Source organism: Athene noctua, chromosome 17 (assembly GCF_965140245.1).
Source record: "Athene noctua chromosome 17, bAthNoc1.hap1.1, whole genome shotgun sequence".
NCBI classification, from domain to species: domain Eukaryota; kingdom Metazoa; phylum Chordata; class Aves; order Strigiformes; family Strigidae; genus Athene; species Athene noctua.
In genome coordinates, this window is record NC_134053.1 from 10,667,622 (window position 1) to 10,692,724 (window position 25,103).

The following is a 25,103-nucleotide window of genomic DNA, read 5'->3' on the forward strand; positions in this document are numbered from 1 at the left end:
GATTCTTAAAAGGGAAAGAAGCCTTTTATGTTAGAATTTTATATGTGAATCATAATACTGCAGATGTAACTTGTCACGTCATACGTGAATGCTGGAGGTGGGTTTACTTCCATTTTTTCACTGTAGGCAGTTGTTGATGTCTTTAGCTAGTGTTGTATCAGTGCCTCTGCTGCAACAGCTGCTTGCTTGTAGCTGAGCTTGTGCCATTACACATTTTCTAACAATTTTGAAAATACGAAATGTTTCTGCTTTAACAGCTGGTGGGGAATGTGTGCTTTTAGTGCTGCTAGGAGGTGATAGTTTAGGATACTTTCTTCCTTGTCCTTCCTTGCTGTGAGTTACCATCGATAGCTATGAACAGTGCGGGATATCTGGTTTGGGGTACAGAAGTGGGACTGATATTTTTGAAACTTTGCTATTTTTTTGAAGAACTGGAAATCTTGTATGTGTGAAGTGTCAGTTTTTATTTAGCACACTCTTGAAAAGTACGAAGTCTGAGTGTGTGTTAAGTACTTGCATTTCAGGAAAGATGGATGGTTACTTTGTGTTGTACTGTTATTTGCTAGTGCTCATATGTCTTCATGAATCCTGTTCTGCTGCTGGCAGCATGACTTGCCTTTTCTACGGTAGAGACAGGCTTGAAATGTTTTCAGTTTTCTGCTGTTTTGACTTAAAAATAGGCTGCTGAAATGAAACGCCTGCTTGGATTGTGGAGACTAGCACCTATCCGGTGCATCATCGTCTCTCCCAAATTTCTCTGTTCCTTGACTATCTGACAGGTTCATTATAGTCTTCCATCTATTTTTATGTATGTGTTTTACCTCTGGAGGTTCCTGCCTTGGCTAGCTGATGTGTTCTGCTGTGGGAGTCTTGAGCCTGGCACACAGGTCTGTAGGGGGCATACGGGGCCAAGGGGATGGTGTTGGCAGGTGGCCCTGGCTCTCAGCTGGGTGTTGTGCTGCTGCCCGCCTGCTGCTGTGTCTTGTCCAGATGACAGCCCATTGGTATTTGTACGGTGGGGCCTTAGTGGAAATCTGTACTCCACCAATGGCAAGGTGTTTCTGAAAGAGCTGATCTTGAGCATCAATCCTCATGGAGACCATTGTGTATGGCCAAACCCACCCTGAGCACAAGTGAGAGAGGCAGTTTGGTTTTCTCAGATGATTGCATCTTGTTTGTCTTTATGCTAAAGCACACAATAGGCAGCACATAGAACCAAAACACTTCAAATTAAACTCCTCCAGAAACTGCACAATGATTTAGGTAGTTCAATAATGTGTGGGGGATGCAGGCTCTGGGTTAGGATGGCTCAGGAGGTGTTATTGGCAGTGTTTGCAGAATAAGGAGATTTTAATTTTGCAGTATTTCTTTTAGTATCACTTTTTTGCCCTCTGCAATAGAATTGCATAGCAGTTCATGTTCCTTGGTCTAAAATAATTAGTGCATCTGATACAGCATGATTTCCACTGGGAACAATTGTTCAACTGGTTTGAGTGGTGTTTTAATAGAAATGTTTTGTACTCTTCTATGTATCCACATTCTTCTGAGAGGAGTGTCTGTAATACAGGAAGTAATGACATTACAGCATGTAACTGGCATTTTTTTAATGCCCATAATGTTGGGATGGACTCATCCTTTTATCTGAACCAGTCATGTGTAATTGTACATAAAACAGTAATAGCATGTATGAAATTGTAGAGAGACAAAAGTATTCTTTAACTGTTTTTCCCATGCGCATGTTGGCTTGCAGTGCTTTCTTGGGGGATGCTGCCTCCAAAACCAGAGGGCTGCAGAATAGCTTTCTTCACAGAGTGTGTGTATGACTTCCATTAAAATCAAATAGTAAAAATATTAAGAATTTATTTAAAGTATTGAATTTTGAATTGGATTTTGTCATAACTGCAGGGGGATGCAATGAAAACCAGGAGCTGAGCGGAGGATAGTTTTTCATGGGTTAAAATATCTACTGCAATCTCCAGTGTAAATTCAGTATTTGAAACTGTGATGATAGAACTTTCTAAGAAACCTTCCATGCATGCTGACATTGCACAAAAGTGGTTAAAGAAGCTGCAAAGCTTTACTGAAGAGTTGATGCTTTTCTGGGAACTTGAAATTTGAATAGTTTTGATTTTTAGCTCAAGGTTTTGTGTTTGTTTTGTTGTTTGTTTGTTTTTTCCTAATAAAGATAGGTTCTTAATATTCTCTCTTGATACGTTGGGCAAGTGAAGCTTAACCTTTTATCCCTCTAATCCTTTCCCTCTTTGGGATGGATAAATTATTTCAGTTTTTATTGGGGGAGGGAATAATTCTTTTATTTTACATTTCCCCCGGGCTCATTCACTGTTATCTGTTTGGACTGAGTGAAGCTCTAAATGGGTGAGAAGACTCTTGCCTTGCTGTAAGGTCTGTTGCTGTTGATAGTCTGGCAGGTCTGTGTGAGTTCTTAAGACATTTTGTGACCTGAATGTTTGCTCTGAGTAGGTGGTTGCTAAGAGGATGTGCCCGCTTTTATTCTTCTAGAAGAGCAGGTCTGTGCTCTGAAGAGAAGCCAGTACTAGAACTGGATTTCAGCCTAACATCGTATTAGAAGCCTGTTATCAATATTCTATACCAATTACTAGGTGTACGGGTACAGGTTTTATTGAGAGTCCATGGTGACTGGTTTTATTATGCCTGGTCGTGTTGTCTTGAACACTTAAATATGACCTCTGTCTTGATTTAGTTTAGATGTGTGTTTCAAGAAGGCAACATCTGTAATTACAGGTCTTTTTCTTAGGTTGTAAACTGTGGATGAGATAATGCATGCCTGTATTTTAAATTTTCTTTTAGATATTTCTCTCTGCAAAGTTACATACTTGATTCTTTCAAATCAGGGATGACTGTGTGTTACTGTAAAATACTTTTTTTTTTTTTTTTTTTTTTTTTTTAAAGAAAATGCACTCACTCTTTAGACGTAGCCTACCTGGGATTATTGTAGCTTGTTAGAGAGGAAAACGTATGAAACTGTTCAGGAACATTGGTTGGAAAATTGACAACCACTATCCAGAAGATGGTGATGATCTGGTGGGAAAGTGACCCTATGGATTCTAATGGCAACTTGCAGACCTGCCATCTGTAAACAAGCTTAGAATTCTTCAGTTGTGGGGTTTTTTTTTTTTCCCTCCTGCAGAATGTTTTGAGGGATACAAAATGAAGTTGAATTATTGGGTTCTGGCATTTGATAGATGGAATTGATATAAAAAAGCTTTGAAAAAGTTTATACTTTTTATAATGCTAATTAGGTCTGACAGTATAATGATAGCAAGTAGGCAGTACTCTTGCAGAAGCAGGAACTACATGTTTGCAGATATTGACAGTTTCTTGTAAAGGATGTGTTCGTATGGAGAAATTCTACGAGAGAGCTTAATCTAGAAAGTGAAAACAGGTTCATGGATATAGAAATTGTTTTACAAATAGTTCTATGGAATGGCTCTAAATCAGGCTGGACATTTGTGCAAGTCTAGCAGGTCCTGGCATACATAGTGATTGAAATGGAAACAATTCTGAATTTATTGCATAATCTAGCACCTCACTACAATAGCATAATTTTTGTTGAACTTTGGTTCTGAGAAAAGTGAATAGGTAGTCCTTAGTGACCCCAAATAAGTAAATGGGTAACACTGTGGTCATAGCTGCTGACATTGTATCTTTATCAGGAAGTTTTTACTACGAATATCTGAGAGAATTATTTCCTAAGAAATAGTAATACTTCAAGTATAAACAACACTTCAAACAAAGCACAACTTTCTTCTTATTTCCTAGAGCTCCGCTGCACCCCAGGGCAGTTTGCGTGTCGGAGTGGTACCATCCAGTGCATCCCTTCAAATTGGCAGTGTGATGGATGGCCCACCTGTGAAGATGAGAGTGATGAAGTTGACTGTCCAGGTAAATAAAGCTGAGAAGACTGCTTATCCCAGAGTCAGCTTATTTTGCAGCAGTACTAACGCTACAAACAGTTTTTTGCTTGTCTGAATTACCCTTCCTTTCCTACAGTCTCAATAGGTATCCTGGAGATGAGGAGAGTTTGTAGTCTGAGACTTCCATGACAAAGAAAAATCATGTTGCAATTAAACCAAAATGACACATAGGCCTGTGGCTAAATTAGGAATTACTGTTTTGGTTGTATATCACTGTGCTGGATGACATTGTTGGACTTGGATAGAGAGCTTGTTTTATTGCTTCCTGTACTGATTATGCTTCTTGGGCTTAAGTGGAGAACTTTGTTCTGCCAAATAAGCTGGTATATTTACTCTTCATAAACTCTTGTGATCATATGCTTTCTGGAGCCTATCACCAGCAGTGGTTCTCTGCTAAAGCTACTGGATACTGAGCTGTCTTTAAAAAATAAGCAAACAAAAATTTTTGATTGTGAATATATAATCACAGTTTTGAAACATTTTCATTTGTTCTTGACAGACAGACCGGTGCAACTCTTTTTCTGTGTGTCTTAAAAGTGAAGGGACCTATAATTTTTTTTGCTGAGAACAATGAAGCAGGAATCTGAAAGCATGAACTCAACTGTGGCATAATTCAAAACTTCTATCTCTACAGTGTGACTAAATTACGTTCAAAAACTGTTTTAAGAAGTTCTGTGCCATCAGCCTCTTAATTTGCTTGGGAAAGAATCACATGAACTTTGGTGTTGTCATCAGTGTTCAGTCTCATCATTCTGAGTTTCGAGGTATTTTAGAGAGGTGCTATGAAATAGTAACATTGGTATTTTACGGCAATGAGCTCTTCTAAATATTTGTATTTTCTAGTGGAATTAGAGAAGTAAATCTAACATTCAAACTTTGAAACTGTGCTATAGTTAGCTATCTCCCCAGTGTGTGCTATGCACAAATAATTAAAAGAATGTGTTCAGTGCTCTTTTTAGAAAGCTTTTGGTTAGTTTGTGTGAGTGTATATATTTGCAGCACAGAGGAAAAAACTGTTGGTAGTTTCTTCTGACATTGAAAATTAAGCTGTGCCATTGATATTCTGTTTAAAGGTATATTTTACAATGTGGATGTCCTAAAGAAAAGTGTTTTTATCATTGTGCTGTTATTCTTCCTCTTTTTTAACTAATTTTGGCCACATGTGAAAAACTAGGGACCTAATAAAATTCTGGAGGTTAATGGAAGTCAGTGGCTAGGGGAAAACAGTCATGTTAATGTTTGGATTTATTCAAAAAGCACTGAAGGCTTCACTTCTGGGAATATTGGAATGACCACATTGGCAGAAAACAGTATTTTTAACTTCTTTTGTTGCCTAGTGTATTAGTTGGCAATTTAAGTTGTTGCATGAAGGATGCGACAGGGTGATGTTGACTCAAGGACTGGAGTTAAAAAGAATACTTGGTATATGGCTAGGAAGAGGTTTTTAAGAAGTAACATTTCTCAGTAGGTAGGCTCTGCTTTTGTGTTTGGGGTGTAGGTCTCGCTGGACTGTGGCCTGGCATGGTGAGAAGAACTTTAAGTTAAGAAAATAAAGGAGACGCGTGGGAGAGACTTGATTCATCGCCATGTCTGTATGCAGTAAGAGAATAACATTCATAAAGAACACTAGAGGCGAAAATGATGGACAGTGTAGAGAAGGAAAGTATTCCAGTTGATGAGAAGAGTAATTGGATAAGTAATTGGTGAAAAGGCTGTGCTCAGTAAAACAGCCAGAAAGCTGGGTGTGGTGTTTATGAAAGAACTGAGATATTTGCACAGTAATGCAAGGACTGTAGCCAGCAAACCAGAGGAACAAGAACTACTGGTGTAGGATGTAAAAACTCTTATACCTATACAAAAAATTGGTGGGATAGTGTTGTGACCTGGAAGGGGTGTGGAAGGGCATGTGTTATTCAGAACTGTCAAGAATAAGGATAGGTTGGTGTTCATGCGAATGGTGTGTTGGAGTAGAAAAAGGAACAGCACAAATGAAGGGAAATCTGAGGCCAGCATAAGTTTTGGAGAACACAGTGTTCTTATGTTGGGGAAAGCAATACATATGTGACCAGTTACAAGAGAGACTGAGTCCTGGGACTTGATTGGGGAGTTAATGCTACTAATAATAGTAGCACATAGTCATACTTGGGAGTGATAACTTTTGTCTTTAGCCACTGAATTAACAAGAAATAATGCAGCTTTATATTTAGAAAATACCTTTGGATTTACATGAGCAATCATGAGATGATTCAGCTAAACTTAAATACTTTTTAATTAAGGTTCTTAATTTCAATAAGGGCAGACTAAACACTAAAAGAGCTAGTTAGTGAAGCCACTTGGACTTGTGAAACTTGGAGAATTAAAATATCTTTAAATTAAAAGGTATGAAATCTCTGAGGCATGAAAAACTTGCAAGAAATGGCTCTGAATCTGGTTGGGAAGCTTGTTACTTTTCAGCCTTTGAGCTACTAATGGCACACTAACATAAGCAACTCAGAAAAGATCAATGGCAGTGAATTAAGGTTTTGTGGTGTTGATGGTGTGTTTCAATGACTACTTAGTCATGTTGGTATTTTCAAAGGTTTAATACAAAGCCATTGTAAGTTATTTGGCACTGTTGGTTTAGTTCACCTTTTTTAGGCCTGACTTCATTCATGTTAGTAACAAAGCTCCTATTAAAATACAAGGATTATTAATTAATAAGTTAGTTGGGTAATCATGTGTTGTCTGAAGTACAAGAAACACCCCAAACACTAAGACTTTTGTTAGAATAATTTCTTCTGGCATTTTCTTCATAAGACTTTTGTTAGAATAATTTCTTCTGGCATTTTCTTCAGAACATAGTTATGTCAGACATTGATTTGTTGACAATAAGTGTATGAAATACTATTTTTGCTAGACCATACATTTCTCTAAAGATAGTCATCATAGCTTACTGTCTTACTGTCCCTTCTCAGAATGACCATTTTCCTTTATAACATGGAAATCCTTTCAATCCCAAACTTGTGATCTATAAAGTGCTATTCCCCCTGCACTTCCCACTAGGCATGGAGATGTTAGTGGAATCTGCAGCAGTGGTTACCCTCAATTCGTCTCTCTGGTAGACTGAAATTGTTGGCTACTTGCTGTTGTGACCATCCAGAAAATTGCTGGGAGAGTTTATGCAGCATGTACCTGCAACTCTCTTCTACTTAAGCAGTGAAGACTTATGACATTTGTGTACTGTTCCATATCAGCAGTAACTGATCCTAAAAATAGTTTTTCCCAAAGTGATGTATTCTGTAAAATGGTAGAAACAGGCATTAAAATCTTAAACAGGGACTTTTACAAATGGGAATGTATTATTTCTACTCACTTCCTCTTTTATTTCTTTATACAAGTAATCAAAATAGTAACATAACACTTCCACCTTTATAAAAGTTTTGTATTTAAACCCATAAGAAGGAAGCGCTCTGCAGTTTGCCTTTCAGTGCTCGTTGGATTTCCAGTTTTGCTTGTACCAGGATATAAGATCCGCTTCTCCAAAGCGTCTACTTTATCTTCAGGCCTTCCAGTAGAAACTTTTTTCCAGCAGTACAAGTGGGTTAGGATTTCTGGCTCTTTACCTGTGTTTTATTCCTATGCTATAGGATCGATGTTTGTTTGTGTTACATATGAACAGAGAACCAATGTCTTAAATTCTAGTGCCTTTCAGAAATCCTATACATACCAGTTTTTCAGCTTGCAGTTATATTGGTGATCATTCTGTTTACTTCATTTATTTTTTTTTAAAAAAAAACTTAAACTCTTCCCAATAATAAGTGATCAGATTGTGCCATCAGCTGTCCTTGGGCTGCTTCTAGCATCTGAATTTGAAAACCTTCAGCTCACCCTGTAGTGCACACACTTGTCTAATGCCACATTCTTCCTTTTATAAGGTATTTCTCAGTACTATTTTCTAGACCTGCTTGGTCAGAAACAAGAACAGTGGAAAGTTTCAGCAAGCTGAATTATTAGGGTTTTTTTCCTCCCCCTGAGCCTGAGGCCACAATCAGCACTGGAGAGCTGGTTGTCTGGGGCAGCACTTGCAAGCAGTGGCTAGCACTAGTATGAGCTGCTCTGCAGTTCTGTGGCAAACAGTCTGACTTTACACGTTTTTATGTTGAGATTGGAAGCCTAACTTCATACAGAAACAATCTTGCTAGGAAGCTAACTGTAAATGCTGATTTTGTGCAAAGTCACCTTGTATACTGTTCTTAAGGACTTCCCCAGATAGTGTGTCAGGAAGAAACGTGCAGACTTGGAGGTCACTTGCCCCAGTGCATAGGCACTATATCATCTGTGAGTCTGAAAGTCTCCTTTGTGGAGCCAGCTGAAGATATGGTCAGTAACTGATAAAGCAGCGGCTGCAACACACTTTTTGCAGCAATCATAAACAGCTTTGTCTTTCATTTTGCCAGGGACACTGTGTTTGGTTGAAGTGACTGTTAATATTCATGTACCTTTTAGTACATCTCATTTTTTAAAGCTAGATAATAATGATAAAAACCTCTGATCATTTCCACACCTCTTCTGAGCCCTTGTTGAACTCCTGTATGATGCATCCTTTTTACCCTACTTTATGGTGTTCAAATTATAAGCTCTTTACTGTCAGTCTATTACTTTGAATAGTGCTCAGCACAGCAGGATGCTGTTCTTGGTTGGCATCTATTTCCTAGCATAATCCAATTGATAATGCAAAGCGTGGAGCTGCTTGATCTGAGAAGAATCACTCCTCTCTGGGGACTTCTGAACTGTATTTCCAAATCTTTAGGCACAAAATTGGATTTAATCCTGAAGTTCTCTCACCTCTCAAATTACCAAGTGGAATTAAAAGCTTTCCAAGCTTTTAGTAGGTACTGTGCCGGACAGAAAATTTGAAGCTTAGGGAACAAGGCAGCTTTTTATGTAAGTTTTGAGAATCTGTTTTTAAGCAGGAGCAACTCAAATCTTGGAACAAATAAGGTATGACAGGAGCTGGTTGCTTCACAAACAGTTTAACTTTGATGTAATTTGACAGAGTACATCCATTCTTGTGAAAGGCTTGGCTTGAGTGATTTATCTGTGACACAGTAACTTTGGAAACTCCCCAAAATCCGGTATTCACCCCTTTATGAATCCTGACCCTACAAGGGCCTCTTTAAATTACAGTCAGTGTCTTCTCTCTGCCTTCCCTCTTTTCGGTGCAAAGCAGACTTCGGCATGTGTGGCAGATTGCAGTATCTCTTCTAGCTCCCCCAAATGATTTTCCATTTGGCGTCATGTTTGTTCCTCCATGCAGTGCTGCTCGGCACGTGTACATTCTAGCCTGTTCCCGTCTCAGCTGGTGCCAGCTCTCACTTTTGTGTGGTCTCAGCTCCTTGGCTCACATTCCATATTGCACTACTTGGCTGCTTGCTTCATTTTACTTGGTCTGAATGATGGAGGCCTGAGGGGGACAAAAAAGGAGCTTTCTACTCTGCTTGTGTGCTTGGCTTACCCTCCCTAATGAGACACCATGTGCAAAGAATGTGTTGATGAGATCCTGTGGATAAATGCTGCAGAGTAATCTCCATGGATGTACATGGAAGAGTATGGACAATATAACCAAATTCCTTCCAGCTTGGGCAAGCTCATATTTCTTTCAGACTCAAACTTGACTGCGTTTGCCCCCTCCATTTTTTTTCCATGTCCTCAACAGGAACAGCAAAACTTGTATGCATTGCACAAAACTTTTTCTGTGAGTTAGCAGGGCTGTGTTTGCAGACTGGATCGACGGTGCTTGTTCAACTCGAAGATAGAAATATAAGCAAAACTTCTTCCCCTTCCAATCCCTTAATTTTTTGTTCTGAACAATTGTTGACCCATTTTGATTCAAATCTGGAAAAGTTTACCGATATGAAATGTAGTAGGAGCCATCCAGCATGGCAAACTTCCATTCTGAATTGGTAGCTTGTAGTTTTAAACAACTGAAAATAGTCACAGAATCAGCAGTGTTGGACAACTTTCTTGATGTATAGCACTATACTTAGACTGTAATCATGCTAGTGTGAATTAGATAGCAACTGTAAATTGGAAGGAGCTGGGTGAATACTAATCATGACTTGATCTATTTGGAAACAGATTGGAGGATGCTTGTGTCCATCATGCTATAGTGTTCAAGGGGAGAAAAAAATTGTGCCTCCTTAATTTTTCCTTGAACCTTTTTTTCCCTTTTCCCCGCCAACTAGCACGCAAATTACATTTACGGTATAATTGTACAAAGTCAAAAGAAACAGAACTATCTGTCTCAGCTAGTAAAAATACTACTGTTACTGTTATTGTTTGTGGTTGTAGTATTTAGAAGAATAAAGGTTTTGGAAAATAGCTGATCTTTCAAGACTTGGTAGCTTTCAGAATGTTAAGTATGCCCATAAGCAATAAAAATGATGTTTTTTCTTAAACACTCACATGGTTAGGTTGTGATCTTCTGGCTTAGGTTGTTATATTAAAGTTCAGTCTATGGCACTATTGATTTGTTTTTAAAGATAAAAATATTTTAATGAAGGAAACAGGAACAGTAAAGTACATGAAAAATCTTTTGCAGAATATTGAAAATGTACAATAGAAAACCAATCCAATTACCTCTTTGCCACCAGAATCTACACAGCTTTTCATGGCAGTCAAGTGACTTAGAGGCTTGTTAGCATCTCTTTCTTTACTGCCCTGGAAAAACTTGTCCTTGTTACTTCTCTGAGACTGAAAATTTAGGTCAAACAGAAGCAATTTAATACTTGAAGAGCAACAGTTTATTAAGCAGCTGACAGCGTTGAGCTTGAAGGAGAAGTGACTTGTGGTGGCTGCTTTCTGCCTCTTCAGTCCTGCCTGGTTTCAGTGGCGAGACTGCTGACATGGGCAGATGCTGAGGAAGGAATGAGTGTCCTGCTTCCTGGGTGAGGACTGATTGAACTCACTTTGTGTGGGATCTGTGTAGCTATTTTTCAAGGCATCTGGTATAAATTCTGTCAATTTAAGATGTTAGCCCAAGTAACCCTTTCTTAACCTCACATCTTAAAACCTGTGAACTTCTGTTTTATTCTGGGGGGAGGTAAATTGTTAAGTCCTTGTGGGCGTTCTGTTTAGTCGTGGAGGGTCAGCCATATGGTGTTGCATCTGCTCTTAGTTCTGAAAGGGAACTAATTCTTCATGCATTTGGTTCTTACTGGTTCTTTGGGTTTAGCTGTTACCATTTAATGCCATAGGAAAATAGAGCTTCCTATGCTGAACTCAGTTCATCTTTGGTAAGACATCCTATATTAGTTAGTGCTATCTTTAAAGCCTTACTATAATTAAAGATTTGCTTTTTTAGTGTCTCAGTATTTCTGTGAAAATCAGTGTAAATATTGCTACTGAACCATTAGCATTAAGAACAGTCAAATTCTAAAACTAAAAGTAGATCGGCCTTTAAAGTAAAAAAAATCAGTGATCTTCGCTGTCAAATTATTTTACCATTTTTTGTCCTTTGAAATGTATGCTAACTGCATTTCTTGGTGCAAACTTCTTGCCTGTGATAACTGGCATATTCTAACATTCAACAGTAGAATTACTACTTTATTTCTGTAAGGGCATGTGAGTATTATGCACAGCCGTTTCTTAATGGGTGATCTCTGTAGACATGCAGTTCCTGGGATAACATGATAATTAAATATCCCTTGCTTATCCCATTAACCCAGGGCAAACTCAGTGTGCTAGAGCCAGATGAATGCAAAGCTACTCTGCTGTTACTGGGCTCCAGATAGTGATTTTTTTTTTTTTTTTTTTTTTTTTTTTTCCCTCTCATTGGTGCTAACACTTGTTCCACGGAGTGCATTGTTTGGTGGTGGGTCTTCTAGAGGTCTTTCCCCCCGGGTAATACACCAGTCTCCAGCTCTGGGTGTAAATTATCATGAAACTGCTGTGGACTTTGTGCTTTTTAAAGATAGCCTGAAAGGGGGAATTTTTATTGACATAGTTTTGAATATATTTTGTACAAATGTAGTTAAGCCTGTATAAACTATGTAGCTCCTCTTTATTTAGGATGATGACTGGTTTATTTGCTTTAGCTAGGCTAAATAGAGCTAATCAGCTTTAAAGGAAAATAAGCTGATTTTTTTTTATATAGAAATTAATGTCTGCATAGCTCTTTAGACTGTATTACCTTTAGTAACATCTGGTAGTATTAAATAACATGCTAGCAGATATTTCTAATGCTTGCATTCTTGAGTTCTTCATTTTCCTCTTTTTAAGGTTAATCCCTTGTTTTCAAATTAATCTTTCTTGGTGCTCATCTCCATCTTCCTCAAAGGTTTCTACCCACCCCTGTGCCAGCCTTCCTACTTAGGATCTTGCTAGTTTTGCTGGCTATGGCCAACCCTGCAGCATCTCCATGAAATGTGTGTCCCTTATTTACTCCTGGTAGGCACATGGAGCCTCCCAGCCCCTTTTCTGGAATAATGTGTTATACTGTGGTGTTCTTAAGTTACTGAATCCAGTTGTCATGTATGCCTGTTAGAAGCGCTGACACTGAGATGAGAGTGTGTATGTTTTTTGTTTCAGAAATAATGAACTAACATTTTCTTTAGAAGCTTGAGTGAACAAAATACCTTGTTCTTGTGGCTGAAGATAGGTTTTCTTTCCTGGTTTTAATTTTGTCCTAGATCTCAGAGAATGTGTTGGAAAAGTATTGGAGAAGTTGTCTTACATCCTTGAACACACAACTGAGAAACAAAGCAGCTGGAGAGTGGGTAGTTCTGAAACACGAACAGATAAAATGCACTGAGGATGATGCATTTGCTGCAGCAATTGAAATGACCAGTGTCCAGTCCTGTATACAACTGCAGGCGGTTGAGAATCTGCCAAAATATTTAGCTTAGTCCGCAAGGCTCATGTAATGGCTTGTTGGTTCTGTTCATTTGCAGGATTTCAGTTATGTACCATCTAAAATTGCCCAGCTGCTATTGAAGGGATCTGCCATCTTTGTTTACCTGACTGTGTTTTTAATCTCATATATATTGAATTAAGACTGAGAGAAAGTTTAATAAAATGAAATCTGTCTTTACAACTTTGCAACTGACTATTCCTTCTGGTCCCCAGGCTTGACAGGGGACCAGCGAACTTACCATGGGAAGGAGAATGTGGACTCCAGGCACAATCGAGGGAGAGGAGGAGAGACAACCCGCTTTCACACTGTCAATGTGGCACAGCCTGTCCGATTTAGTAGTAAGTTGCAGACTGGGAAATCTGGGCCATCTTTCTGCTAATTAGTTTAGCAATTTAGGCTATTTCTTTTAAAGGGGAAATTAACAGATTTTTCTCTTGCATAGCTTTTTGACTAGATTTTATTCATGTGCAGTGCTTTTTAAGGTTTTCGTACATTTCTTTTATGTATGTCCTGTTGTACTGCATAGTTTATATAGCAGGACAATACATACAAAGAACTCTACTTCCCTATTAATCCTGATTTTGTGAAACCAGAGTTGCAATTTTCTGTTACAACTAACTACACTTACAGTAAAGTAAGTCCATGGTTTAAGTGATGGTTTCAGCCTGCAGCAGGGGTGATAGTCTAGCCCTTGTCTCTTGATGTGAGCTTGCGTGTAGGATTGATCCCCTGGAAAGTGGAGGCAAACCAAAATTGTTTGGTCTTGACTGACATAATTTTGAAGATGATCTTAAAGACTTTGCACTATTATTAGTTAATTAAGTTAATCTCTGATGTTGTGAGTGTTGTATCATTTTTAATGGGAAAAATATTCTTTAGGGAGTGGGGAACTTCAGGAAATTCTTCCCTTGCCTCTCTGAAGACAGTCTGTCAAGGAAGCATGTGGCACTTGAGTGGGTTTTGTTACTCCCATCACGCAGTCAGGAATCTTCAAAAATATCATTTCAATGTCATCCTATCCTCTCACCTGCAGCATAGCTAGTGCCACTGTTAGCGTTCTAGTCCCAGCCTGATCTAAAGCATTATAAATGTCCTGCAAGTGTCCTTTCCACTGATCACAGCTTGTAGTGACTGCTGCCTCTGAACATCTCAAGGTTGAAAGCATCTAAGTCTTCCCTGCCTTCTCCCTGTTACCTTGGTTCCCTCTTTGCTTCAGGGACATCCAGTGATTTGGGAACGTGAGACAGCACTGATTAGCCTTGGAGGGAGGGATGGGACAGGTTAGGAAGAGGACATGGGGGAAAGACAGTATGGCAGTAGTTGGGGAAAGGTTGCTTTGGACTATGGTGATCTGAAAAAGACAAGTGATTAGCGAAAGTAAAAATTCACCTCTTCATTGATTTTTATTTTGGACAAAAATTATTAAAATAGGTATTTTGATTTATCATGGATTCCAGTAGCTAAATTATGTTAGTAAAATTTACAGAGGACAATAAAGCAATTTAGAATTTGATACTGCAATATCTAATATGCTCTGCAGTCTTATTGATACTGTATGCTGTCCCATCTTAGTGATGTGAACAGTAGATCTTAAAAATATAAATGGAGAATAAGGAAAGATTAATTAAAGGGCTTCAAGTCTGAGTTTGTATCTCATTATTTGGTGATAAAGATCACTGTTTCTGAAGAGAATGAAGAGGCTTGAGAACAAGAACTCTGTGAAAGCATGCAACAAACATAGACCAGTTTGCAAATTTAAAGTTCCTTTCTTAGTTGTTGTGCAAGTTAATATTGCAAATGCAGGTGCTAAAATCATATTTCATGTCTTTTTGAATTTCTTCTGCCTGTCTCTGATTCTCTATTAGTTACCCATCACCCCCAAGAATGTCTGTCAAAAGCCCATGGGCCCGTTTCACCCAGAAATGCCTCAAGGCCTTTGTTGTGTATTCCCTCAATTGAGTTAACTGAGAGAATGCAGAGACAGCAGTTCACAGCATCACCTTCTTAAAAATCCATTTTGCAGAGATGTTTTTCCAAAGCAAACAACTGTCCCAGAACCCCCATTGTCTTTAGTGATTGACTATGGAGCAGGATTATGTGAATACTACTGAGACTATTTGTAAAAGTAGGTTGAAAACTTCATAGCAAGTTGGATGTATTGCTAACCACGTAATAGCAAGGCAGAATCATTAAATTTGCCACCTCTGGTTTTTTCTTCCTGCTTCTTGCTGCTTGTTTTGGCTTGAATTGATCGAACTGATTGGATTTATAAAGATGTGCAGGGAAATATCTTCCACAGTAGATCATTAGTCTTAATTAAAGACTTTAAAAGGCTGTCACAGTGCAACGAAACATTACTAGGAGTTGCATCTTTTTAAATATTAAAAAAAAATTCCTTTATCAAAAGATGTAGTGAAGTAAGTCTTCTGTGATCTGCAATACATACATCTCCCGGTGAGGTGAAGTATACGCAGTATGTTGTGTGTACACGTCCAAGTAATTATGCATTACACTGATTAGGATGCATTATCTTGAAGATCCTAATTTGGGGGGAATGGTTTCCCTTCTATTCTTCATGTTTCCTAGGAAAGTGCCCAACAGGATGGCACCACTATGAGGGCACAGCCAGCTGTTATAGAGTGTATTTAAATGGGGAGAACTACTGGGACGCTGTGCAGACATGTCAGCGGGTGAATGGATCCCTTGCTACCTTCACTGCAGACCAAGAGCTAAGGTTTATCTTGGCACAGGAGTGGGACTTGGAAGAAAAAACATTTGTAAGGAAGGACCAGCGTAGGTGAGTAGGAGGGAAAGGACAAAGCTCTCACATTACATGAGAATGGTTTCTGTGCGATACGAATGCTGGTAGTTCAGTTTGCTTAGAAAATCCAATGATAAAATTGGCTTCAGGCTAATAACCCAGTATGAGCATGCTGGTTGACTGTTTGGCAGTGGTCATCTGTATTTTATGTTTCAATTAACATTAACGGATAGTCTACAATTCAACAGAGTCTTCCTATCTTCAGGCTGTCTCAGCAACGTACTAGTATTCTTGGACTGCAACAGGGAAGATGGATCTTACAGTGACTTAGTGCTACACCACCTTGTATAGAAATAATTCTTTAAGTTTTTCAACAGAATTTTTGTTTCCATTAAGTACCAGTAGCTCTAACAAAGACTACAAGTTTGAGACAAAGCCATTTTGAGTTGCAAGAACTATGTTATGGTGTCTTTAGATATTTCATTCTGTTAGTTAACAACAAACATAATTCCTTTTTTTTGCCTGTGTGTTTTTGTCTCATGGGCTGCCATGACAGATCACCAAGAATGGTTCAGTAATGGTATATCTGGACTGTTAGATGGTTTGATCCAGAACAGTCTGACATAAGTTGTTTATAAAATATTTGACTTCTGGATGCTTTTGTGTGGTTTCTGGGTTTGAGATACTGAAGTGCTGCCATAACAACAGAATAAGGTGCTTATTATGAGCAGAAATAAAAGACATGGTGAGTTATTATTTGTAAACATAGTATTATACTAAAATACTATAGTGCTTCTAGTGAAAATATTATCAAATATTTTCCTCTATTCCTTGACTGTAGCCTCTCTCTACATTGCCGACATACGGGCTGAAATGTTAAAGAAATCATCAGAATGTTCTGAAAGTTAGCTTTTAAGTATAAAGACGTTGGAGGGTTCTGTGTAATTTATTTTAATTTGTTAGTGTGGTTTTGGTGTGTATCTTTGGAATCTAACTTAATGTTTTTTGTAGGTTCTGGGTTGGATATCAGTATGTGATCACCAATCGAAATCACTCTCTAGAAGGTCATTGGGAAGTAGCTTATAAAGGTAGGCCTCTCAAATTATTACTTAGTTAAATAGCTCATAGAAACTGTCTTAAAGCATGAATTTGCAAGAACAACTTCTTTCAGTGATAGTGTTGAAATAGTATAGGGGAACTGCTTTGCTTTACAGTATCAAAACAGCAGAGTTTAATACTTGATACACATGTCATTTTTTAGATGTAAGACGTTTCATAGTTTTTCACATTGACATCTTGTGGAAAGAATGTGTTTCTCAGTTTGGTCGGACTTTCCCCTCGATTAAGCTGAGAAGAAGGAAACTACTTTATTTTCTTGGATTTCGTGGTGAATGTCTAGATGAACTGCTGATTCCTGATTCTAGTATTTGCACAGACTAGTGTAGGATATTTGAGGTTTTAGCTTTTTAAAAATTGGTGGATTTTTATATACTTAAAAATCTTGAATTTTGCAGAATTACCCAGATTTTTAAAATTTTAAGATAGTTCATATAGTTTACTTAAACCAACACAAAATTTGCCTAATCACAGAAATAAATTGCTGTTTATATGAAAAACTGAACATTAATCTGATGGGCATCACTGGCTGAACTTTTTCAGTTGCAAAGCAAGCAGCTCCATATGCTGAAAATGCAAAGTTGTGTTTCTATACCTTTTATTTTTAACTAAATCAGTTGGGGGATTAGTTAATCTTAAAGTCACTATATAAACTCCTGTGTGTAGAATTGAACGTCTAAATGCTGTACTGGTTTATGTAATGGAAAGTTTAAAACAAAGGGGTATTTTTAAGTATCAGCACTGTGAATTCCAGTGTCGTGTTTTAAAACTAATCTGAATAGTTTTCTTCTCATGTACAATTTTCAGTAATGGAAAATCTGGAAGGAAAACTGTCCAGTAGGTACAGATACATAATTATGAACAGAATTTTGCTGAACAGCTGGGTCTTGAAAAATACTTCATTTGATACGTGGAAAGTGGTGGAAACCTGCATAGCTTTCTAATGACTGTGCTGCCGTGCACAAAAATATTGATTTCTTTTGTCATTTATGTGAACAGAGCTGACTAAATGTTCAGAGGAAACTGCTCCTTCTTGTGAAGGCAGGAACATTTTCATTAGTTCGTTAAAGTAAAGCACCTAAAGATGTCTTTGGATAGCAGGGGAAAGGGAGGGAGGAAAGTCCAACTTTTTGTTGTAATAGGGATTTCTGGTCTGGACAAAACTGTTTATATAGGTAGGTTTCTTCTGTGAAGCCTAAGTGAGATAAAACAACACAGTCTCCTTAAAAGGACCTTTCTTTGCTCTTTGGAAAATTGACTGCACTGCCATCTGCTGACAGTGTTTACAACCAAGGAGGCATAAATTATAGAAAAATCATGATAGCTGTTTTTATCGTAAGGTTTATTTCATATGATGTGTTATATATAAGCCTTCTCAATACCATATCTTCTTTTGTTCGCAAGTTTTCTATGTAATAAACAGATATCTATATGAAATAAAGTACATCATAGTACATTGTAGCATTCAGTAGCTTCTAAAAAACTTTACTTAAGCTTCGTTGACTTGTAGGAAGGCAGACTCTGAATTCCTAGAGTCTCTTTGAAAAGTGATTTAGAGTCCTATAGCTTGGAAATTTTAATCCATTATTGGGAGGTGTGGCAGGTAAGCCCTCAAAAAATGATAGCAGGACCTAGTTGCATTTAAAAAAATTAAAACAATCATACCTAACAGTGTTTGAAAGGATTATCATGTGAGAAGACTGTAATTTGTTAACTGCAGGAGGTGTTAAAATCAATGTTTAAGCACAGATTTGGAAAGTAAGCTTCTGAAAACATATAAAATAGGCTGTTTTTCACAATTGCTGTTTCCCATTAATCTCTGCAACTTTTTATACCAGCAGATTTAATGGTGAAGCAAGACACTGGTCAGAAACAGCATTTTAAAAGTTATAAAATGCTCTCAAGAAGTCTTGCACTGTTAGGAACCCATCTCAATACAGTCTCTTAACAATTATGTCAGTTGGCAGAACCAAATAATCCATACCACCACTGCAGCAGAAGTGGCATTGCAGCCTTGTTCTCTGCATAGCACTGCTCTGCACTCTGAATGAGTGGTATGAGACGTGTGGGAGCAGCTCTGCAGTGTGCTGCGCAGGGGTGGATGTATGTTTGCACGTCTTCGGAAGCAATAGTAGGTGCTTGGAGTGCCAGGTACAAGATTGGTATGGGTTCTTGCTCCGCTAGTAGCAAGTGTGGCCAAACTCAGTGCTGTTTGAAGGGATGCATAACTATTGGCAGGCAAACCCCGTGGGACTCTGAAAAGCAGCACTTGTAGAGATACTGGAACATCACTCCTACTGGCGCAGAATGACAAAATTACCCAGTACTTAGATAACAGCAGCCTCTTTTGAGTCACCACTTCCCTCCCTGCTGTTTGCCTTCCCCCAGAGGAATGTTGCTAATGGAAGCTAAAACTAGAAGACAGTGGCCTTGTAGCAGAGTTGGTGTGCATGAAATGAGTGACATTAGAGCCTCTCTAAAGCTTTGCATACCCGCAGGCTGCTTATACCAATGCATCTTATTCTAGGCTCTTCAGAAGTATTTTTACCCCCTGACCCTATCTTTGGTACGGCTATGTCTGAAAATGAAAACGTTCTTTGTGCCCAGCTTCAGTGTTTCCATTTTCCTACCCTTCGGCACCATGGTTTACACAGCTGGTATGCTGAAAACTGCTATGAGAAATCTTCGTTCCTCTGCAAAAGGAGTAAGTTGGTTTTAGTTCAGTTAATGATGTTGCATGTTTAAATATGCATAAAACAAATATGGGGAAATTGGTTAGTTATCCTTTCTACCTTTTGCCCAGTGAATTAAAAAAAAAGTGTGTGTGTGTTTTAAATATTTGCTTGGCTTAAATAAGAACATCATAATGTGTGGTTGTCAGCCACAGTGCAGATTTTCACTAAAAAATGGTTAAGCGGATATATCTGCCCTAAAAGATGCTTGAAAAAAAAGTGTCTTTTTAGTAAATATCACTCTTAGATTATTAACTTCACATGAAAATGAAGAAACACTTATTTCTGGTTTATTGTGAATATAGCAAATTCTATTAAATTCTTTCCAGCTAATTATTAGAACCTAGGGGGAAAAAAAAAGCAAGTGGAGCTACTGGCTTAAAGTGAAAAAAATGGTTTTCATTCTGTATCTTGCATTTTTTTATTCCAAAAAGCTTTATACCAACAGGGATATTGGCAGTATTTTCAGGTAATATTTAAGACAACTCATATAAATGGTACTGCTTTGCAAGGAGAGTTCTTGAACTTTACTACAAGTTCTTGAAGTTTTTATAGTTGCTTTTTGTTTAAAGCAGGAAAAAGGCTTACAGAATGGCAAAGGAGGAAAATTCAGCCCTTTTTTCCCTGCTTTTGCACCTGAAATACTGAAAATTAGGAAGACAGGGTGTCGCCTTACCTACCTTGAGATGTAATCTTGGAATCTGGTATTGAAGGACATGTGTTTGTTTAGTCAAAATGATGATCAAAAGATGACCTTTTCAGTCATCTTTGTGGGATGATGTAAGAAAGGCAGTAGCTCTGCCAAAATGTTAACCAGAGGGTGAGGATATCAGATGCATAAGTTGAGCAGAAGAATGTTGTGTCCGGTTTCAGGTGTCGCAGTGCAAGAAAACTGTTGATAAGACCTTGACAAATTGAGGTGAGTTCAGTGGGGGCCAGCAAGATGGTGATGTGGGCTGAAGTGCCAGTCCTTCGAGGTGAGGCAGTGGGAATGGGGCTCCGTCAGCCTGGAGAAGGGAAGGCTTCCAGGGGACCTGAGAGCAGCCTGCCAGTACCTAACAAGGAAGTTGTCAAGAAGATGGAGGCAGGCTCTTTACAGTGGTGTGTGGCAGGAGTCAAGGGATGTTAAGTTGAAACAAGAGATTTGAATTGATGCCAGAGAAAACTGTTTAATCATGAGGGTAGTCAAGAGTGGAACAGACTCCCAGGGAGGTTGTGCAGTCTCTATCCTCAGAGGTTTTTATGACCAGATTTGGTAGAACCCTGAGCAATCTGTTGGGACATCATAGCTGACCCTGCTTTGAGCTGGAGACCTCAGGTCTCTTCCAGTCTGAACTTTTGTGTGGACCTTCTCAGCTGACCTGAGCGTAGGGTGGAGGGGACAGGCCACCCTCCCTGAGCACTTGCTTCAGCTGGCAGTTCCCAGTGCTATCTGTGTTCCTTCTCTCTGGTTTTAGTACCTGCCTTTAGGTCAGTGGGAGGAAAGGACAGTGGACAGAAGGCACCTAAACTACCTCCACTGGTCAGGGATCAAGATGCAGCTAGGGCGGTGGAAGTACTATTGCTTGGCTTCCTTTTTTTAGGCCTGCCTATTAAGAGTGTCCTTCAGGTTTGGTCCAGAGAAGCTTCAGGTTTTCCTGAGTACCAGGAGTGAGGGAGGGAGCTGCAGCAGACATTGACAGTGAAGCTTAAACTTCTTGTTCTCCCGTGTCTTGGAGAGGGTGCCTGAAAGTGTGTCAATTCCATTAAATACTTTAAAACTCACTTTGTCAACTTTGAGCAGTAAATCATCCCTGTGTGCCTCCAGACTATCCATTATCTTCCCCACTCCTTGGAGATCCCTTTTCAAAGTTGCTTTAATGTGAAGGCATGGCTTTTAACTGATGGTCTGCGTATGTTTACAAATCACTTAATGTAACAGAATAAACTGGACTCCTGTCTGGCAGGCTCACAGACACTTGGATATTGATGTGCTTTTCTGTTCTAGGCCAGACTTGCGTTGATATCAAAGACAACATTGTTGATGAAGGCTACTATTTCACTCCAAAAGGGAATGATCCCTGTTTGAGCTGCACATGTCACAACGGTGAACCAGAAATGTGTGTGGCTGCTTTGTGTGAACGGCCCCAGGGGTGTCAGCAATATCGCAAAGACCCTAAGGAGTGCTGCAAATTTACATGTTTAGACCCAGGTAAGAGTTGACTGCTACAGATTTGTCAAGAAAAATGAGTTCAGTGCTCAACTTGGTTATCTTTGAGTATAACTTTGTTTGAAATGATACACCCTTTCAATGCCTCGATACAGCTGGGTACAAGTGTCTTGTGAGCAAAGATCGCAAATCACAAGGAATGAAGCACTTCAGGCTGGGGTTAGAAATAGTCATCTTGATGCTACTTATATAGGAGAAGCAGTTGCTTATTATGTGTATGGAGGTTGACACTACTGTGGATTTTTAGTAGTGTCTTGCATGGTTCCTTTCTCATGTTTACTTATGAAAATACTTTTCTCTTGAACACTAATTAAAGCATCTTTTTTGGACATAAGTATTTATGTGTATAGAAGTTTGCATGCAGGGATAATGTGGGAAGCAGAGTTTTAAGAATAATCAGAACATGCAACCTTGCTTACTGGATTTGGGATCTCAGTGCAGCTTCTTTTGGATCAGTAAAGTCTTCAGTTGACTCTGGACTGTTTGTCAGTCACCATTTGAGGATGTAGATTTTGCGGAGGTTATTTTTCTGTAAAGAGACTTGTGAAAAGAAATGTATCTTATTTGGAATTTACTGCGATGGTGGTCAAATAGTTGAGCAGATTGTGGAGTCCCCATCTGTGGGGATGTTCAACACCCAATTGGACTCTGACCTGGACAACCTGCTCTGGCTGACTAAATGATCTCGGGACATCCCTACCAACCTCAAGCATTCTGTGATACCATTTCCTGATATTTTAAAATAATCTTATCTGCATGCACTAAGAAACTAAGGTTCTGAACTCCTGTCGAAAACACAGGTCAACTCTTCTCATCAGAGGTTTCTACTTCAGTCTGTTACAAAAAAAAGGGGTGCTTATTGGCTTCTAAATTTGCAGGTCTGTTTTTTAAAGTGTAAAGTTTTGCCTTAACTGTAGAAGTTAATTATTACAGGCCACTGGTTCTTCCTTGTTGTCATTCACGTTCATTCTGTGGGTTAAGCTTAGCAGATGATTGTACCTAGTGTTGCAGGTCAGTCGGTGAAAGTGTTACCTTAAATTTGGCCTCAAAAGAACCCTCTAAGACTTAGTTTGAAGTTTCAGAAGGCAGGCATTCTTTATTGCAGTGCTGGATGCACAGGGGATTATTCTACCTAAAGTGCATGCTGAAAGCCAAAGGCCCACTTACTATATACAATTTAAAAAAATTAATATTCATATAATTTCCAAGAAGTACACACCTATTTCCAGAGAATCTAATGCATATGTTAAGGCACTGTGCAAGCATACTAAAATTTGGGGAAGGGTCTTTAAGGGGCTTCCATAGGGGTTTTCAGGGGTCTGTGGTGGTCCCTAGTGGTTGTTGAAGAGATGTCTCTTAGTGTCCTTTTCATGAACTCTTGAGTATTTCTTCATATAAGATCTTGTCTTGGCTCATTGCTCTGGCTGTAAAGTTTCTCAGCTTTTTTATCTTTGGCTTTCACAGGTGTCTGCTGGCTTATCTGCCCTGCCTGGGATGTCCCCATCACAGCTGCAAAAATTATGTCCTTGGGCACATTCTTGTCTGAGGCCCCTTATAGCAATTAGCACCAATTGCTTGCAGGCATCAGCTAGCAGGCATCAAAAGAATGGGGAAAAAGCAGGAGTATTCCGCTCTTATCAGCAGAGTTAAGACTGTCTTCACTTTTTTTTGTCTTCAGGAACGATGTCATCCAGCAGACAGGACAAGATGACCTGGGATAACCTCGTGCCGTGTTCTTTAATCCTTGCTTATTGCTGTGGGCCTTAAATATTTCATGAATACTGATTTGAAGAGTGTATTTTACCACATCCTTTCTGATCCTTAAGCTCTTCTTTCTGTACTGATGCTAAAAAAGACTGTTTCATTATACTCTTGCCTGAAGTGTTCTATTTTTTTTAGTAACAGTTTTTGAGAGAAGAATCATCAAGCAGTTGTCAAACTTCCTTCATAATGAAGTTACTTCAGCTAGTGATAAACACTGAAATTTTTAAATGAAGCATTTGTTTTCCTTGTGGGTGTTCGTAAATGACTATTTCAGATGACAAAACTAATGTATTTATCTTTGTCCAGTTCTTACATATGTCTTCCGTAAGCTCTGTTGCAGAGGAAAGAAAATGGTTTACTAATCAACAATAAGTAAATTAATCACCTGAGGAGAGGCCTGGGGGGGGGAATAAATCCTGCTGTTGGGTTGGCAGGTAATCAAGCCTTACAGTGTGAGTGGGTGAGCAATGATTACAAGTAGATAACGAATATTACTCAAGGACTTGGTAGTAGGGGAATTTTTCAGTAGTAGGAGCAATCACAGCTATACTCTCTTGAAAGATGCTTCTCCTCATTTAGTTGAAGATAAATAGCAGAGGAAAATCTTTCATGTACTAATGCTGAAACTGAGGTAGTCTCTATTGCCACTCCATGGATATGGTAGAAAATAATTTTTCTGCGTGGCTCTTGTTTTAGACAGATCTACAACCCTTATTTGTGAAAAGGTAACAAATAAAATACATTGAAAGAGCTGATGGTATAGAAGCTTCCTTAGTGACTAAGCTGGTTCAGTTATAGGATATTACTACTGTATGGAGTGTAAAACATTATTTCAGCATTTCTGAAATAATCTGTTTGTGGGTTGGAAATATCTGTGATGACTTACCTTGTTCTGTACAAGTTGGGTCTTTGTCTTTTTTTTAAGCTAGGACTTCATTTGAGAATAGTTTATCCAGCCAACTAGGCTGAGTGTTAGGATTTCTGACAGGCTGGGAGCAGTGTGATAGAGGCCCAGGATGCCCCAGAAGGTCCAAGAATTGCACTGGTAGCTGCCCTAAAGAGAGTACATGGACATCAGGCTTTCTACCTACAGGAATGCATCATGCTTGCCTGCGTGTATATTTTACTTAAGTCACTTTATTTAAGGCAGTTATTAACACTCATTTGTGATGTTCCTGAAGTCAGCATTGTCATAAAATTGAGGAGGAACAACAGCACGTCTGTGGTGTTCAGGAAGGTGTATTAGTTGGTCAATGTGTGATTGCATTTGGTTGAAGCTCTGACAGAAAGAGTTGATAAAAGGTTTGACATCACAGAGGCTTTTGTATTGCACTTACAGATTTGAGAGGGTGTAACATTTGAACTCCATGCATGGTGCATTATTAAATTAATTTCTTGTTGCCAAGAATGCGTTACGTAATAAATACCAGCCTGTTAGCCATGTACTTCAACAATGTATAAATTAGGTGGATTTTTCTGTTACTAGCATTTGTCAGTACATATAATTTCTGTGAGGCTTTTCGCTTTCTTTTGTAAGGAATCTTTGATAATAGCTTTAGTTGCTGTTAGTGAAAGGAAAAGTATTGAGAGAGCTCTTGCAGCTGTGGTGGGTGCAGGAAAGGAGAGGTGGCCAGGATCTGGCTGGTCACTCTAGGAAGTGCAGTGGCACTGC

At 38.8% G+C, this 25,103-nt stretch overlaps 1 protein-coding gene across 3 annotated transcripts in view; it reads left to right on the plus strand.

Annotated features, from left to right (window-relative positions):
• DGCR2 (DiGeorge syndrome critical region gene 2) overlaps positions 1-25,103 on the plus strand; it is a 50,075-nt gene that overhangs the window by 17,054 nt on the left and 7,918 nt on the right. For 2 of the 3 annotated variants that reach the window (XM_074920947.1, XM_074920949.1), the window contains 6 exons: positions 3,802-3,924; positions 13,062-13,187; positions 15,436-15,646; positions 16,622-16,698; positions 19,254-19,430; positions 21,446-21,649. In XM_074920947.1, the coding sequence (XP_074777048.1) occupies positions 3,802-3,924; positions 13,062-13,187; positions 15,436-15,646; positions 16,622-16,698; positions 19,254-19,430; positions 21,446-21,649 (918 nt within the window). Of the gene's footprint in view, positions 1-3,801; positions 3,925-13,061; positions 13,188-15,426; positions 15,647-16,621; positions 16,699-19,253; positions 19,431-21,445; positions 21,650-25,103 lie in introns of all 3 variants that reach the window. The other variant, XM_074920948.1, reaches the window with a different exon arrangement.